General features: G+C 33.0%; 1 protein-coding gene across 1 annotated transcript in view; it reads left to right on the top strand.

Moving 5' to 3' along the window:
- Positions 1-18,211, top strand: part of LOC149075415 (exportin-4-like) — a 37,352-nt gene that overhangs the window by 2,705 nt on the left and 16,436 nt on the right. The window contains exons 2-14 of the mRNA XM_089242702.1: positions 3,678-3,783; positions 5,095-5,236; positions 7,103-7,244; positions 7,438-7,554; positions 7,756-7,915; positions 10,571-10,683; positions 10,798-10,955; positions 11,278-11,452; positions 12,456-12,632; positions 12,721-12,979; positions 14,215-14,395; positions 16,052-16,211; positions 16,806-16,975. Of these exons, the coding sequence (XP_089098828.1) occupies positions 3,678-3,783; positions 5,095-5,236; positions 7,103-7,244; positions 7,438-7,554; positions 7,756-7,915; positions 10,571-10,683; positions 10,798-10,955; positions 11,278-11,452; positions 12,456-12,632; positions 12,721-12,979; positions 14,215-14,395; positions 16,052-16,211; positions 16,806-16,975 (2,060 nt within the window). The remainder of the gene's footprint in view (positions 1-3,677; positions 3,784-5,094; positions 5,237-7,102; positions 7,245-7,437; positions 7,555-7,755; positions 7,916-10,570; positions 10,684-10,797; positions 10,956-11,277; positions 11,453-12,455; positions 12,633-12,720; positions 12,980-14,214; positions 14,396-16,051; positions 16,212-16,805; positions 16,976-18,211) is intronic.

Here is an 18,211-nt window from a genome sequence, read left to right as displayed (position 1 = left end):
ACCAAGGCAACATGGAATTCCGGTAACAAAACATACTGTCAGATTGGCAACGAATGGAAACCATGGGACAAATAAAAAAAGGTTTAGTGTTTTTTTGGTTTATCAATTTAAATACTGCGGTATGTTACTAGTGACACCTCTCTATCGTGATTTCTTAGGATGAAAGAAAAACCAACAAAACAGTATATTGGAAAGGAAATGGTAAACCAATCTAAAATGTTGAAGGAAATTATAATAACAGTAGACAGAGAATAAAAATACCAATAGAAAATAGGGGGCTAGGAAGAAAAGTGCCAACAAGCTAAAAAAAGGAAATCGCCAAAGGAAAAAAAAGCATTAAACTAGGCTCTGGCAGGGTTCATATGTGTTAGGGACTACTAGGAAAACCAGCAGGGAAAAGGTTTTACTAAAAGTCAGGAGAAATAGCCCATTTTTGTTCTAAAACCTGGGCATTTCTGACAATTGACCTGTAAAATTGTTGCAATTATTATCTGATTGAAAGCAAAAAAGGATAAAGGGGAGGGAAATTGTTTCCTAGAAAAGGGAAACAAAATAAATTGCAATCCGGTAACATCATAAATATTGATAATTTGTAAATCTTACAATGGAAAAGGAAAAAAAAAAAAAACTGTAGAAACTGCAGAAGATGAGTTTGTAAATCGGTGTGGAAGAGCGCATTGCTCTGATCTTATCGTAACTATAAGTTTTTCTGAAAATTCTTCGAAAGTGCACATCATAGAAAGCAATGCATAAAAATATATCGGGAAAGCTCTTTTGCGATATTTTTGTAAGTTGGCTTCAGTGAGCAACGCCAGATGAAGCATGTGTATATTATGATTTTTCATGTGGGTATTTTTTATTTGAAGATGAGTATTTAAAAAACTGTTTTCAATCTGAAAATTTAGGGGGGGGGAATAAAAACCTAAATCTTCACTAGGCTGATTGCATTGAAGCGTGATGTCAGCTTTGCAGCAAAACGTTCAATTTTAACAACATGGTCAGACAAGCTATTCAGAGCCATGCCAAGCATTTGAAATCAGAGGAGTTTTGTAAACAACTCTGAGAGAAATTACCAAACTTTTCAGTTCTAGTGCTAACGTGAGTGTGAAGTGTAAGCCAGCTGCAAAGAATTAGATGCAGCAAAACCAACTACATCTTTGACTAATTATATCACAAAGAAAGCAAAAACAGTGAATTCTTAAATCTTGTGCGGCTTGAAATTAGTGATGTCCCACTCATCCCATAATAATTCAAGGATGTTGCAGAAATTTTAGAAGGTGGGGGGAGCTATTGAACCTAAAGACAAAATTCACATTTCAATTTTTCTCGGTCTCTGGAGAATATATTTCCACCTAGTGAAATGCTCATGTTATCATAGCTGCCAAAAGCTCTGTGTAATCGTATTGTATGCTCAGGAAATTGCATTGAAGGATTGAAATCATCCTAATTTCATGCACTGGTGTGCCAAACTTGTCATAAGGGTGCTCTTTTGATGATAGGTACAGGCAAAGTGCTTGCGACCAGAAAAAGATTGAAGACCTCTGCTCTAAACCTTTGCGAATCAAGTTATATTTTTTAAAATCTAAAATTTTGATTATTGAATGTTTAAAAATTGTTACTAGTTTTCATTCTTAGGCATAACAATCTGATGTACCCACGGACTCACCCAGATTCACCTACAGATGTAGTAGCCTATAAAAAGTGCAGTTTTCTACTGTACTATTTTATAAGCTTATGAACTGTTTTGCCCCCATGCTTTCTTCCTCCATTTCCTGGTTATTCATTATAAATCATGACCCGAGGATATCAAGGACAAAATTACTTCATCAAGTTGTTGGAAGAACTTAGGAGAAACTTCTTTTTCTTATGTTCTTGTCTTTTGAGCGACTGTTTTTAGCCATTTTATCCAAGAGGGTTGTTTTTCTGTGGCCGAGGGTACATCACCTTAGAGTGTCCGAAGGTACAATACAAGCTATTTTGTTCTCTAAAGGGAGGTAGGTTAAGATTTCGATCATTTTAAAATCAGAAATAAATAACAAAAACCTAGATAATATCTTGCAACTATGATAAATAATCATAATAAAATTATAGATGCCTAAAGATGAGGTGCCTTTTTTTTTACTCTGATCCTCAAAAAAGAGTAAATGTATCACATCTACTTACCTTGCGTCTTCCACAAGGTAGTTTCTCGTGAGCAACTGCCTATCACTACTTTACATCGGCTAGGTACCACCACCCTACATTCTAATCTGTTTTTGAATTTTGAAATGAGATGTCCGTAGATATATACAGCAGTGATATTGCAGAAAATGAAAATCTTGTATTTTTTGATTGTGTTTTATTTTTCTATCAAAATGTAAAGCATAAATGTAAGAAATGTTTTAAAAAGCATGTTTAAAAGAAATGTAACAACTGATAATCTATGATATGTGTGTAATTATGATAACTATAACTAATGCAATTAATTTTATAATTACTTTATAAAAGAATTTCAATTAAAAAAATCACCTTCAATTTTCTGAAAAACCTTCAAAAGTCGGGGAATGTTTTTGTGAAAAACAATATGAACCCTTGGGCCCTAGACTATACTGTCAAATAGATCAACAATTCTAGCAGGAGCAAGAACATGAAGCAAGCACTTACAACGTGAATATATTAAGGCTACACATACACTCAACACACAGAATCTGGCATGTACCGATTCATTAGAAATTCCATAAAGGAATATATAAGAGGTGCATTTATATGGTTAAATAGTGGGTCTAATAGTTCCCCATTGCTTGGACTTGCATTGCGAAGATCCAGGTTTAGAACCCGTTTTGGTGGCATAATGGTGTTCAAATTAGAAATCACTGGTTCCAAAAAAATTGACCGAAAAGGAGCCAGAAACACACACAAAAAAAAGAAAAAATGCTATTGACAAAGAAAATTCTCAGAGTATCCGTGCTTGTCCAAGTTGAGAATGAGCTCCAAAATAAATAGAATTTGGTGTGAATATCTTTCGTAAATATCAAGTTAGGTAAATTTGACTGTTTCAACACCTATCTCTTAGCATGGCCATATTTGAATGAATTGTTTTCTCCATTAATGTTGAACAAATTCACTGTTGACTATATTTTATTTATCAACAGGTAAATAAGTGTCCCTAAGAATTTCTTTGGATTTTTTGGTTGACATTTATTTTATGCATATATTTTAAACATTTTTTACGATTGCGAGAATGACACATATCAGTGTTTTTCATGGGCCTACTAACTGCAGTATTCACAGACTAAGTTTAACTGCAACCGCAGGGGTTAAAGGATTAGAAATTGACACAGATTGGTTAAAATCTCGAATTTAACCAATCTGTTTCTATTTCTAATCTTTTTTCTAACCAGCACTTGCAGTTAAATTCTGTCGGTGAATATGGCCGTAAATGTGACAAGATGATGATAACATAAATCAGGTAATTTTTTTGAGTTGGAATACAATGTCCATCACCTTTTGTTTTCCACATGCAATTCTAAATTCCTATATTTATAATTTCATGAAACATAGTATGTGATCATTGAACTCAAAGCATTTTGATCAAAGCAGTGTGTAGTTATGAATGCAGTTTTAAATGTTAAAAAATTATGTTGGAACTCTTACTCATTTGTTTCCGATTATTCATATATTTTTCTTAATTCATGCAGGCACCTCCAAATGTCATCAGCAGTGAGCAGAGGCATATTGCTGAAACAGTTTTTCTAAATTTCCAAAAAACGAAGGCCCCATTTCAATTATGCCAGTACATACTAGGTAAGTGTGAGGAAAAAGTTTGTAAAATCTTAATTATTCAACATTATTGTCATGAGCCTGCATTGCTAAATTGAAATATATGGGTAATAGAATATCCACTCTGTGTACCTAATTCAGAAGTGCAGTATTATCGAAACCAGTTGTTTGAAATTTTTGCAATCCACATGTCTGTTGGTCTTATCATTTATCTGCAGCTTCGCAGAATAAACTAGAAAAGAATCACTTCAAAGTAGTTAATTGGCACACACACACATTAATGCACCAACTTCTAGCAAAGGTTGGAGATGCCCCTTCTGAGCTGCTGCACACACTTTGAAAACCAATCAATCTAAACTAATTATACATTTAATAAGCATGTTGACAGTTTGGTCATTCCCCTGCTTTGCAGTTATAGCATGAAGTTTTCTAATAAAATTATTTTTGTGAAGTCACAAAATGTTCTTGTTTCTTCACTGTGGCAATTCCTTAAAAGCGTAATAATTTGCATCATATTTACACTTCTCATTTTCATCAGTGAGAGACTTTTGATATAGTTAGTGCAAACTCCACTGGTGATCGGCTGAAGTTGGTTTTCTTTTGTTTCCAACTTTGAGATGTGAATGCGAGCCAATCTTCCTGGTGAAACATCTGGTTGCGTGGTGCAAACAGACCTACAATGAATGGTGCAAATAGTCAATCATTGCACTTCACTCATAGTTTGGAAAACTTATGTTGATATCCTGGTTTTCTGTTACTGGAATTTGGCCATCCTAGCAATAATTTCTTCATTGCTTAGGAAACTTACTGATATTAGTTCTGGATGAACAAGGGTCGGATAATCAAGGTTGTACTGGATGAAAGCATTGAAGAGTTTGTTTTGTGATGGAAAATCTTTAATTATGGATTTGCTTACATTTTTTTTATCACCTTATGGTGCCCAGTAAAATGTTTTATTTGTACAAGAGACCACTTTTTTTACATGGGCATCCCTGATGGCCACAAGAGCACGCAGCGCCATGCAAAACATATCAAAGATACTGAAACGTGATTAGCACAAACCCAGCATATATTTTATTTTTATCATCAGGAATTTGCAAATGTAGTTTTTTTGCTGTAAAAAAACTGACAAAGTAACATATCTGTGTGCTTTGTTGTTTAGGAAAAAAATAAATCACTTGAATGCATCATTTTCACTGTGTGTGAAGGCCCAGTTCATTCTTCTTTGACGGCTGACTTAAAATCACCATTTTACTGAAACATTTAGTTCTTTTATCATTGAATTTCTCTTTTTTTTTAATGAAGTTTAAATTCTTTTTGAATCTCTAATTTTAGCAAATAGCAGATCAGATTATGTGCAGTTCCAGGCAGCATCTCTCCTTAAACAAGCAGTAATTCGTGAGTGGAGCATGCTTGATAAAACACAGGTGGAAAATGTGCGATCTGGACTACTAAATTTTGTTATCCAAAATCCCAGGTATTTCAACAGTTATTCGTGTGTGTGTATTTTCTATTTCATCATGTCATCAATATTCTTGATGATATTTACTTTATTAATAAAGTACAGTCGTACCCTGTTGTAATGGCACCATCTGTCCCAAAGAATTTTGACGCTATAACAAGTTTGTCATGACATCGGATCATGGTCGGAATAGCGTTTCAGAGAAGCTTCATTACATAAATTCACATGTTTATTATGAAATACTGTATCTCAGTGTCTTATTAGTGTTATCCAATAAATGAAATATTCTATATGCATTCAGTTTTAAGATGAGAAAATTTGTAAAAATTGGTTGGTTACTATTTCATCGATATTTTACTGGGCGGGCGGCTTGCCAAGACCCAATCCACAAATCATTTTAGCAATGATGGATACGATCTCCATGTATTTATGCCTGTAATAGCAACTACTGCAAGATCTAACTCCAGGGGCTAACCCTCTTAGAAAAAGTATATTAAAATATAGCCAATAGAAAAACAGTAAAACTAATTTACATTTTGAAACAATGATATCAAATTTTATAGAAATTTCACAAAACTAAAATAGCAACAATAGCAATCAAAATGGTATGATCAAGAGTGCTAATTTCTAAGTCAATAGATAACTGATTGAAACCATGCATAAGACTGTGCATGGTCTTAAAAAAGGTGAGAAGGCAATATATTACAAATTCTATTTTAAGAATACGTGAATTACATATACATAACATGTTCAAAAAATTAAGGGATAGAGTGGGATTTAGCAAATTCCACAGAGGTTCCCAACACACTATTGTTACAGGTTGTTGGTCCTTACACGCATTCAGGTATTCAATGTGCTTTCTAAGAGCCCCCCAGACTACACCATTCTTTATTTTTTAATTCATTTGCTCTAAACTATTGTTATGCTGACCAATAATAACAGTGGATTAAAGGGCTAAATTCTAAACTCCTTTCGGGAAAAAAACTTCAGAATACGCAAAAAAAGAATTTTGACCAAAAAAAAAATTTGGTAGTATGATATAAGTCCCAATAACAACAAAGCAATTTTTCCCAATGTTATCAGTAGTAATTATGGTATTAGTTCATTCCATTCCTTGCAAACGTGTAACAATACTAGAATGATCAATCATATTATTCATGATTTTAATAAGTGGTGTTGACTGTATAATCAATTACACGTGTGTACCTATGTACCAAATTCTTTAATATCAAAGGTCAATGTCAAACATAATTTTGGCAGATGAAAAGGTTTTGCACATTTCTTTGCAAAAGAAGGTGCAACAGAACTAAGTTGGGATGTTGAATTTGATGGAATTGTCTTTGTTGGTCATTATATTGGAGGTAAAATAACATGGAATGTGAATAGGAAAAAAAATTGATACATTCTTGGAACAGTTGCGATAAAGCATGGTTGTTATAATGAGTGTCCTCTGTATTTAGAAAGAAAAAAATGCAAGACAATGCATGTAATTTTTTAAAATATTTTTAACACACACGTGAATTAATCAGGCTCAAGTGAGAGTAATTCTCTGATGATAATAGGTGAACTTTCAGCTCACAATTTCGGGTGTTAGGTTAATGCCTGCATCCACACTAACAAAAGTATGTGTTATATGAATCTGTATTTGTTAGTCAAATTAGAAATAGAAAGAAAGTGTTGAAAGAAATCTTCATTAGAAAAAAAAAAATTGTAAGCTGAGGTGTTTGATAGCCATGGAATCAGTGTGTTTTGACAAATGATCAGAAATGCTTATTTTCATGTATATGTTTAAAATACTTGTATGTGTTTTAATACTTTTCATTTGGCGTAATTTTTTTTTTTTTTTTTTTTTTTTTGTTCGAATTTTCTTTGCCATTCCAGTATTCAGAGTTATGTTAGAGAGCAACTTCTATTGGTGGTTGCCATAATGGTGAAGAGAAGTAGTGTTGAAGACAACGGTGATGTTGTTGGAAAAGTCTTGAATGAAGTATCTCAGCTGATTAGCAGTGGGGAATCTGCAATGGTATGCATTTCCATCAAAATATATACGCCCTATATTATTATAGCCCTTGTTTAAATATGCTTCATATTTTGTTTATTTATTTATTTTTTATTTTCATTTTTCATAAATAAAATTTATATTAAATTATTGGATGTGACAGCTGTAATGCATTGACTTATAAATTATTGAAAATTTTTCATAAATAATTTTACAGCAAACAATAGGCTGTTCTGTTCTGACAGCGCTGTTAAATGAGTTCTCCAGCACTACTAGAGCCAGTGATGTTGGTCTTACTTGGGAAACTCATCTTCTGGCCAAGAAACAGTTTGAGGTGAGAAATCAATGGAGTTACATATAGTATTATGCCATAAAATAATTCTTACTAAGATAACATTTTGGGGTTGCGATTACATTTTTTGTGCAGTTAAGCTTTACTTTGAAAAGTTTTAGTTTGAAAAGTGTATGTGTGGATTTGCATTTAAATTGTCTAGAATATATTGATATAATAGCTGATCTTTTTTTTTTTTTCTAGAAAAGTGACCTGAAACGCTTATTTCAATACTGTTTAGAAGGCCTGAGTGAGCTCAATAAAATTGGTGTCCCTGTACCTACTGAAGCCGTAAAGCTTTTTAAGAAATTTCTCATCATTGCTGAACAAGTCTTGACTTGGAATTTCCAGTTTGCAATGCTGTGTATCCTTTCAGAGTTTGTGTAAATGAAGGTTTGATTTTTTTTTCACGGTACTGAGCGCTTTAAATTTTCAACTAAATTCTAAGATTTTGAATATGATAAAATATCAACATTTTTCAGACAGAAATTTGAAGCAGAAAATGAATTTTTCAGAAAATAAACTGAAATTCTTGATCTATAAATCAAAATCTCTGAATGTTCAAAATACTACTCATCAATTTAATGATGCGGCTATACCAATTTTAATTGAATGTGCATTTAACAGCAGCACCGTCTTTAGACATGAGCCCACCTGTGCACGGCCTGGCTGCCTCACTATAATAATATCTGGTTACAGTTTTAGAGAAAAATATGTAATGCAATATGATGCTCTTAAGACAGCCCTGTTCAACAGTCATGCAGGCAGCTTGATCAGCCATTTTATTCGAGCTAATTCTGTAAATATGTGCTATGGTAAGAACAACCTGCACCATCTTCATCCAGAAAATATGTATATGAACTTAGTCTATGTAAATAAATTTTTTTTTTACACATAGAAATCATTATTTGGTGAAGCCCTTCACAAAATATATAAAAATATGTATAAAATTTCTAATGATATACAGTGCATGCCTCTTGATGTGTTCACATCAGGACCTAAGGTTTCTAATAAGAATAACCAATTGATAACTGTATCTGAAAGGAACTTGGAAGCTTTGTAATGACCATATGTCCAGTTTTTCAAACATGGCCGATAGGACAAGCGATAAATATCCATGACCAGTAACAAAATGGACACAGATTGGTTAAAAACAAAAAACTGGTATTGATTTCATGTTTTTAAACAATCTAGATGGATTCGCTGTGCATTGCAGACCATATCGTCCAGTGTGAACTGGGCCTTAGTCCGACAGGATAACCGTGTTTTTCTTTTCCATGTCACTTGCTAAAAATTCAATTGTGCCGCCTTTTCTTTTTTTGGGGGTAAATCAAGAAGTTATCCATACTTAGAATAACACAACCATAAGTATTCTTATGGGCATTGTATAATATTTAATCATGTATATATATTGTTTGTAATTGCATTTTTAATTGGGTTGCTGTATTTTTGAAATATGACATCCATATTTATTATGGGCATTTTTTTCTCAGCCACCTCGTTGGGCATTTTGCCTGTTGTGGCGTTGTATTTGTATTGTTCTAAAACAGAATTTTTTCTTTCTATAAATTCTGTATATATATATTTTTTGTTCAGCCATTGTGAGGAGTTGAAATGTAACTGCCTAATACAGTTGTGCTCAAACTTTTATTTTCTGCGGCTCTCTTGCCCTAGTTCTGGGCTTCACAAATAAAAAAAAATGAAGGTTCACAAATTTTTGGAGAACCAAGCAGTTTCCCTCCCACAAAGAAAACAGTCGAATATCGATTCCCCCCTCCCCCCATGACTTTTCAAGGCTTTTGTGACTTTTTCTTAGTAGACGCACTGGCATACAAATTCCAAAAAAGTCTGTGTTGCCTTCAGGTTCAAATTTGGTCACACATAAAATATTTTAGGTGTCAATTTTATATTTTTAGTCTTCATGGTCACCTGGTGTCTGGGATTCGTCAAGCCCTGCTTTAGTGTCCATGTATTCGCAGCTCCCCAGAACAGTCTACCGCTTCATGGTATTGAATAGGCACACATTTATAGGGACAGCTCACCAAGGCATTTCTGGCAATGATTGTCAGCACCCCAAGGATCTGTGAAGCTATACTTTCACAAATTACACTATGTGCTTTATTTAATGAATGGTACACTCCACAGATCCCTTGAGAAAGTCTCTCATATGAAAACTGAATCTGCACAACTCTGAAAAACAGATCCAGAACTTTTTTTTGTATTCCAATAATAATAATTTAGAAAATAGTTCGTCTGATCTAACCATGGCTTCAAAGAATGTACACAAAAAATTTAGATAGAAAAAAAATTGATAACACAAACTGAAGTACCATTAGTTATTTCCACTACCATGTTATTACCATTAAAAAAATAAACTTTTTCCCCCATGTTGGCTGTATTGGCCTATTCCATACTTTGTAAAAGTGATTACAATACCTGCATGATAACATTATCTGTGATTCCAATAGCAGTGTTCCTTGTATATACTTATACCTCAACGTACAAGATGAATTTTAGCTTACAAGATATTTTCTTGGTTGATAAGAATTTTCTTTGCTAAATCCAATTTGCCCATATAAAAGCAATAAACATTCTATTAATTTTTTTCCTTCACTCTCTAAATATTAATACTTATGTAAAAATCAACTTGAATGTTACTTTATTATAAGTTTTTGTGCTTGAAAGATATACAGCAGAGTATATCAATTCCTGTCTGATTCGACTTGTTCAAAGATTTCAATCTTTATGTTTCATGCTAGTTGGTTAATATTTGCTTGCAAGCTGATGTCCTTTTCTGCAGCAACTTTCACTCATAACTTGTATTAATAGGAAGAGAAGATGCTTGTGGGTTGAGTTACCACTGTTTATGAAGTCCAAAAAATTGATGTGATGCATTGAACATTGATTTGAACATAGATTGAAAAATTAAGTTTTTTAATAAACATAATTAAAAACTAAATTTTCAATAATAAATGTGCAAAAATAAATTGTTAAATTTCTTTAATCAACCGTATATCAGTGCCAAGGAAATTAATTGGGCTATTTGAGTCTCAGCAGAGCCCTGCATTGCGACCCAGCATGGAATGGCATGAGGTTTTCATGGATCCTAATGTTATTCAACTTTTCTTCAAGGTATATAAAATTATAGAATATACACATGCTTGATAATTATTATTTTGAAATTGTGAATGCATCTGTGAATTAATTCATAGTTAATCCCTATTTATTTTATTGTAATTGCTACAGCTTCATTGGCAAGTACGTGATGTACCAGATTTATGTCATCACACTCTGCAGTGCTTAAACCAGTTGGCATCCTTAAATGGAATAGTCATGAGCAAGAAAGACGACAGGTGCACCTACTTGGCTTGGTTCGTTGAAAACATACTGAAACTTCTTGCAAGGTAATAATATTTTCCCCCTTTTCATTTTGTCACCTGTATATCACATACATCAGCTGTGTGTGTTAAGAAAATACCATAATGTTACCTGGCGCTTCTATTTTGTGCTTATTCCTGCATTTGCCCATTGGCATTCCATCTTTTTTTCTCTTCCTACTTTGTTTATTATGTGACAAAAATCAAATGGCAACATCAGTGGCTCATTGGTGTGTGTGACATTTATTAGAATTTGACATGTTTCAAAATTCAAATTGCCATATCTCTAACCACTCTTGATTTTTTTAAAATTATAAGTCATGTTTTGTGCATTCTAATTTTTTTTCAGTGGACCAGTAAAGGATCATGAGGGTCTAGGTATCTCAAACATTATTGCCAGGTTGCATGTATTCTTTCCTGCTGTATATGTTGCTACACTTCCAATCGAACTGTTACAGGCTTATATGGTTGAGCTGACAAATCTAACTTGCAAGTTCTGTGAGTGTGCTGCTCAAGAAGAATTGGTAACATTGCATTTTCTTATTTTCTTCTTTACTTTTTTAATGTTATATATTACACATATAAAGTGGAATGCTGTTTCTTTACATCCACATTTTTCCCCCATATTCCATTATACCTACATCAAGCTCCCATTTCTTCTAAAGACTACATTTTTAAAAAACCTAGGGTGGCACACTAATAGATAGATTTTACTATAATCTTGAATGCAGTAGCACTTGCAACAAAATTTATTTATGGGTCATTATCACAGTCAGAATTTTTCAGTGATTATGATATATATGATAACCATGTTAAACAGATTGTAGCAAATTGGTTTTGTTTTTTGGGTAGCATAAGGTTTGTCATATTGGGTAGCATAAGGTTTCTGGCAAGAATTAACAAATTTGGTTTTTCTAGTATTTGATACGGACAAAAGGGTTCTAAAAAACAGATCTGATAATGTGGTGTAAATTATGCTTAATAAAGGCTTTAGTGTTGTTGGTGTTAAAATAATATGAATAACAAAGAAATGTAATTCTATTGGAATCAACACTTTTCTTGTATTGAATCATTATTTTTGGGGAGGGCAGAAAAAAGCTAATAGGATACTGCATATAGATACTGTGATATGTAGGGCTTGAGCTATGAATATGGACTGAATTCTTTGAATTTGTTTTTCCCAGAAAAATGTAGGTGTTGGGTGGGGATATGATTGACTTATTAAGCACATTTGCCTTTGGAGGTGGAATAATCAGAGAAATTGTAAATACTCATTATACATCATAGAAAGCTGACTAATCTGCTACGTAAAAAACCTGTTTCTTCATCAATATTATTAGTATTTGTAATGTGTATCACAAATATCAGATTTTAACGAGCATTTCTCATGGTCCTATTCAAAGTTATATTGGGCGCAACTGTATACTTGATATCAGAATAGATGCCCTTTTTCATATCACTTATGTGTTTTAATTTTTATTATAAATACAGGACTTCATACTAACTTGAATATACATTTATATATAGCTTCAGAAAGATGATCAGGTCTTTATGGAAGCTTTTGAACACATTTTGGAAGCATGGGTTACTATATTACAAGATAACCAACATTATCCTCCAGAGCTTGTGAAGCAGTCATCACTTCAAATATTCAACCAGTACCTGAAAGCCCATCTTTCTCCTCCTGATGGAGCCAGAGGAATGGTAGGCAGACATGGTTTTTTAATGAAAAGATATTGTGTCAGTGGGGATTGTGTCATGATTTGATGATTAAATTATTTCCCTTCCCCAGAATACAAACAGCAAAGAAGAAATAGATGAGGTCCAGGAAGATGACAGAGTGAGGTTTCGTGATCAATTAACAGCTTTAGGAATGTTCAGTCGCCAGGTTCTAGATCATAGCATTCCTGTTCTAGTGAGGTTATTGGAGGATCGAGTTACAAGGTTGCATGGACAGTTGCAAAGAATTCATCTGCAAGCATTAACTGTAGAGGACACAAGCATCTTGGACTGCTTAAATGAAGACATACACTGGCTTGTCATGATAATTGGTAATTTTTCACAAGTTGTATTTGTCAGATGAATGAATATATATGTATATTTATTTATTTATTTATTTATTTATAGGTTTAAATCAGTGGTCATTTTTAGAGTAGTTTTTATTTCCAGTCTTTTCGTTCATATGAAAGGGTTAGAAAATAAATAATATGCATTAGAGTTTGGTCACCTGATTTCTACGTGTTTAATGCATGTGCCCCTATTCAATTGGTTTGTGTCAAATGTTAGTTCAGGAATAGTTGTGTATATTTCATATTGGCTCTTAAGTCTTTATCTATGTCACGGGGACGGATTACAACATTTATTTCAAATTAAATGAACAATACTCATTGAGAAAAATTCTATACCGTTTTGTGATACAACATTACCTTTTAATCAAGTGCTCAAAAACTTCTATTAATCTAACTGAAAATATATCAATTGAATAGACAATTTAAACAAAGACAAAAAAAATTATTTTCATGTCAAACAAAAAAGCAATTCGCTGCTCGAAACATTACTACTTGAACACCCCTTGTCGAGAGTCTCTGTGGTAGAATATACCTTTGTATTCAATTATTTTTTGCTAATTTTTGAAACAAAGAAAATTTCATATTAATGGGCAACTGCCCTTTATACTTGAAAGACAGACCACTGAGTGAGGTTATCAAGAACCACACCTAAAGATGTTTTCTATTCTAGGATTTCTATTGGCTAAAATGATCATGTGGTTTTTTTTTTTGTTTTTTTTTTGGAATTCCTCTAGTTCCAGGGGTTCTCAAACTTTTTCCACCCGCAGCGCCTCTTTCCCCTGTTCAATACTTATCCGAGAGCTCCCTAGAGCTGTTTAACAAAGGTTGGAGGCACGTAGTTGGTGAATCCTTGTTCTAGGTGTCAAGAAAAACAATTTGCTGTGACTGTAAACAAAACAGTTTGATATAGAGGATATCAAAAAAACTTTCGCTAATAAAAAGAAAAGAAGTGTGAGCGAGATGAAAGACATGCCTAGATTGGCAAGAGGGAGCAAAAAAAAAAGTGCTTGAATTTATGATTCATTAAAGGAATTTAAAATACTCCGGAAAACACTCTCACACGACACCTTATTAACTTATCTTAATACATGAAGTGGCTGTGGTGTGATAATGTAAATGTATACTTGATAAATGTGAAATAATTTTTCTTAATTTATTTTGATTTGTAAATTGAGAATTGTTCACATATATGTAATTGTTTTATTACTTTTTTTAAGGTCATGTATTATGTTATGTTAGTGATGGTGCAACATCTCTCATTCCAATGGAGATTATGCAGTACTGTATGAAACAAGCAGATGCAGTGAACATGGAAACTACATTGCAAGTTCTTGCATCACCGAGCCATAAAGTTACTGATATACCTGGTGCAGAACATAGTACTGACCCAGTTGTGAGGTAAGTAATCGCCTCAATGCAGTTTTTTTTTCTCTTTGTTCATATTGTACTACTTAGTCCTTTTGTTCATTGTTGCATTTAAAATTAACTTCATTTATTTTGGTTAATTTTTGGTTGAAGTTAGATTTTTCTCCCCAAGATTAGAAATGAATTATTGGTTGGTTGTAGAAAAAAACACATGGTAGTTGTTGTCATGCCAAATATGTATATCCACTTGCATGTGCTTATTTGGAGATATATGCAAGCCGAAGGGATGTACGTTAAGTCTGTGACTACAGATATGATGCATGTAATTTGCAGGGCTCCCACTCGTTCTACTTTTCCTACTTTTTGGTAAAATGCCCTACTTTTGTCCTACTTTTTTACCAAATCCTATTGACAAAATTTGTGCAATTGATTTTAATTGAGCAGGAAATCATTGATATATTGCCAAATATTACAGACGTTGGAGAATGCAATTAATGATTCTGCCAAAACAGAAATTTCATCATTTTTAAGGTTATTTAGGGGGAGGGGACCATTTGGTTGATTAATTTTTCATTTGCTTAGTTTGAGGGTTCAACAAGTATAGTAGTCATTAAAAACTCCTGTCTGGATGAAAAAATAATTTTGTATTTATTACTTCATGATCTTGGACAGTAACTAACATTCATCATTCAAAATTACAGTGCAAATAGGTGAAACAACAGTTTGCATTTCAAAGCAGTTGGATACATAGGCCTATTCTAAGTTTCATGATTCTGATGCTCCCAAAAGCATTCAGTTGTCTTCTCTATTTTTAAGGCATGAAGAGGCATAAACAATGTTTACAATGCTCAGCAAAGAGCTAAAAATGGAAGTGCTTCATTTGTCAAAAATCATTACACTGGCATTGAACAGTAAAATTTGAAAAAATCCCTTTAAAAAATGATGGACAATGCAGTGAAACTATCTGGTTCACCTTGCCTTATTTACATAGGATCTTGTAATCTACTCATTTTGCACTGTGCTTTTGAAAATGGTCTTGAAGGAGCGTCATTCTTAAAAAACGTATGTCTTCAAAATTTGCTGTGCATTGTCGAAGATGGTTGACAAGCCCTGCACTTTGGAAGACTCCAAAACAGAATGTAATATATATGAGGAGAGACAGCAAAGAATTATCTGTGGTTGCTAGTGCACTGTTTTGGCTGAAAATTGGTTTTTTAACCAAGCCATTTGCTTGGTTAAATTGTTATTTTGCTTTGGCTTGAGTCAATCTTATAGGAAACTGAAATAGTGCTTTGAAAAAAAAAAGTTCAAAATTAATTTTTTTTTTTTTTGCAAAAAAAATTTTTTTAGGGATTTTTTTCCATTATGCTATGATTATGTTGTCTAACGGGGTTACCCTCCCCCATCCTACTTTTCAGTCCTGCGTTTTCCTACTTTTTCTCATTTTTTGAGTGGGAACCCTGAATTTGTAAACTAAATTTTTCAGCTCGCATTATTTTAAGTCAAGTTTTATAAATAAAATTAACAAATTCCTAGTGTTAAAAGCTACCTCAGTTTACAGTAATATGGGCATATTTATTCATATCCAAAATTTTTCTTATCTGAAATTTGTTCAGTCTCCCTTTATTTCAAAAGCCATGTCTGCTTATTGAATAAATTTGATGCAAATCATATATTGCTAATCTGTAGGTTGATCTCAAGTGTTTTCCGATTATGTGAGGTTGAAAGAAGAGCTCTGGAAGCCAATTTATCACATCTACTCAGTCCTGAAGTAGCTATGACCATCATATGGTTTATAGGCCGATGGGCAGTTATGTATTTGTTACCAAATGAGACTTATTATACTGAGGTTTGTTGGATTTTATCAATTTTATCTAATCAGCTACTTTATCCTTTTTTTGAATGATTTTATGTTCATAGTTTAAATTTCCAGCTGGTGAAATTAAATTATTTTTCTGTATTATTTTGTAATAAATAATGTACAATATTTATCGAAAGCTTAAATTTTACCATTTTTCTTTTTTTTCTTGTGATGATTCACTAGTACAGTGAAACCTGTCCGAGATGGACGCTGTATGAGACAGAAACCTGTCTTGAATGGGATCAAAAAATTACCCCATAGGTGATTAGTTCATTAATATACCCTTTGTAAAACAGAATCCTGTCTAAGATGGAATATTATTTCAGTCTTTTGTCATTCTGTTTCATATAGATTTCACTGTATTCTTGTATTTCTTCATATTTTTCTTAACGATTGACAAATGAGGGTTAGTATGGAGTTACATATTTTTTTCCAAGGAATATTATATATGAAACTAGTTGATTTCTACTCTGAATTCTATAAATTTTATCGAGACTTTTACATACTCAATATAAATCAAAGGTTTAAATTTCTTCAAATTTTGTCTGTTGCAATATGATTTTTTTTTTTACTCCTTTCCAGATGAGCCTGACACTGATTCATGCATTTGGGAGGGACTCTGAAGCTGGAATATGGACTTTGAATTTTCTCATTGAGAAACTTGAATCAAATTTCACCCATTGGTCCAGTGAACCAAAGCTCATAAGTGAGACTGCGCAAACACTTGTTTTCATTCTGAATAACACAGAAAGGTAAATGTTTTCTACTGACATGATGTGGCATATGTATGTTTTTTGTTGGTTGCACATGAGCAAAATAGGCCAAAATTTGTTAACCATCCTATCTTATTTTGAATGGGTGTTGTTTGAAAAATGTTTTTTTTTTTAATTTTATTTCTTTTTTTCTTAATTTAGCCTTGTCCAAACTCAAGTTATCCCTAGCTTAGTGATTTTTTTTATTGCTCATTTTTATTATCAGAAAGTTTTTTTATAATGTGTAAGCAAAGTTAACAAGTGTAAGATAGTGTAAAGCGTAACTAAGTGTTAAATTTCTCTGTGACTGAGCTACATTCTGGAAAGAATGCAGTATTCATATTGGCAAATCACTCATGTCCAAGCTCAGAATAAGCCAGGAAGGGATGAGTTGATATTAATTTAATTTTTCCCCCAGTATAAGGTATGAAAGCGAAGCATCATGAGATCTGTTTCTTCAATGCTTTCCCACAGAAAAAACTAGTCTGTTAAAAGAGACCAAGTTGACAAAAACACATTAAAAAAAACAATTGCATAGCCTACATCTACGTTTTAAATACAAGAGTAGAGAGGTGTAGAAATGGAATTTCAGGCCAATCACTCATCATGGAGGAGCCATGTTAGGCTGACAGGGCTTCAACCCCTGTGGTCCGTATTTGATCTTATCATTCATTAGTTTACATTTTAAATTTACTAGAACAAGCCCTTTGAAATCCTGCCCTATTAGCTCTGAATATATATTAGCCTGGGAGAGGTATTATATTTCAGGGTTTGGAGCTCTGCCAATTCTACCCAAACCTGTTTCAACCTGTGGTAAAGTTAAAAAGGATAAGTAAAAATTAAATAAAATTTTCAAATTTAAATTGCTTCATCTGTTTCAATTTTTTAAAAAATGAATTGTTATATTGTCGAAAAATAAAAAATGAATAAGAGTTTCTAAAAAATCCGAATGACTTTAGAAGAACGCGAAGACACCTTTTTGAAAATATGACCAAACATTCCATTCATTTTTTTTTACCACTGCTGCACAATGAGAATCCCCAAATTGGTCACCCTAGTTGCATCCAGGATAGTGACATTGTAACATCCCTTAATGGGGTTATGTGCTGGTTTGAATTATCCAGTTAAAGCAGACAACAAGCAGGAAATAAACGAACAAGTTTGTTTTGTATCACTGACTGGACTAATGAAAGAATCGTCAGGATTTGAAGATTGCGACCAGGAAAGCATTCCAAA

This window comes from Pholcus phalangioides, unplaced genomic scaffold, assembly GCF_987345545.1.
Source record: "Pholcus phalangioides strain wild (caught in Gottingen) unplaced genomic scaffold, Ppha-v1.0 ptg000015l_1, whole genome shotgun sequence".
NCBI classification, from domain to species: Eukaryota; Metazoa; Arthropoda; class Arachnida; order Araneae; family Pholcidae; genus Pholcus; species Pholcus phalangioides.
Note: the sequence above shows the minus strand (reverse complement) of the source record. Positions and strands in the feature narration are given on the sequence as shown.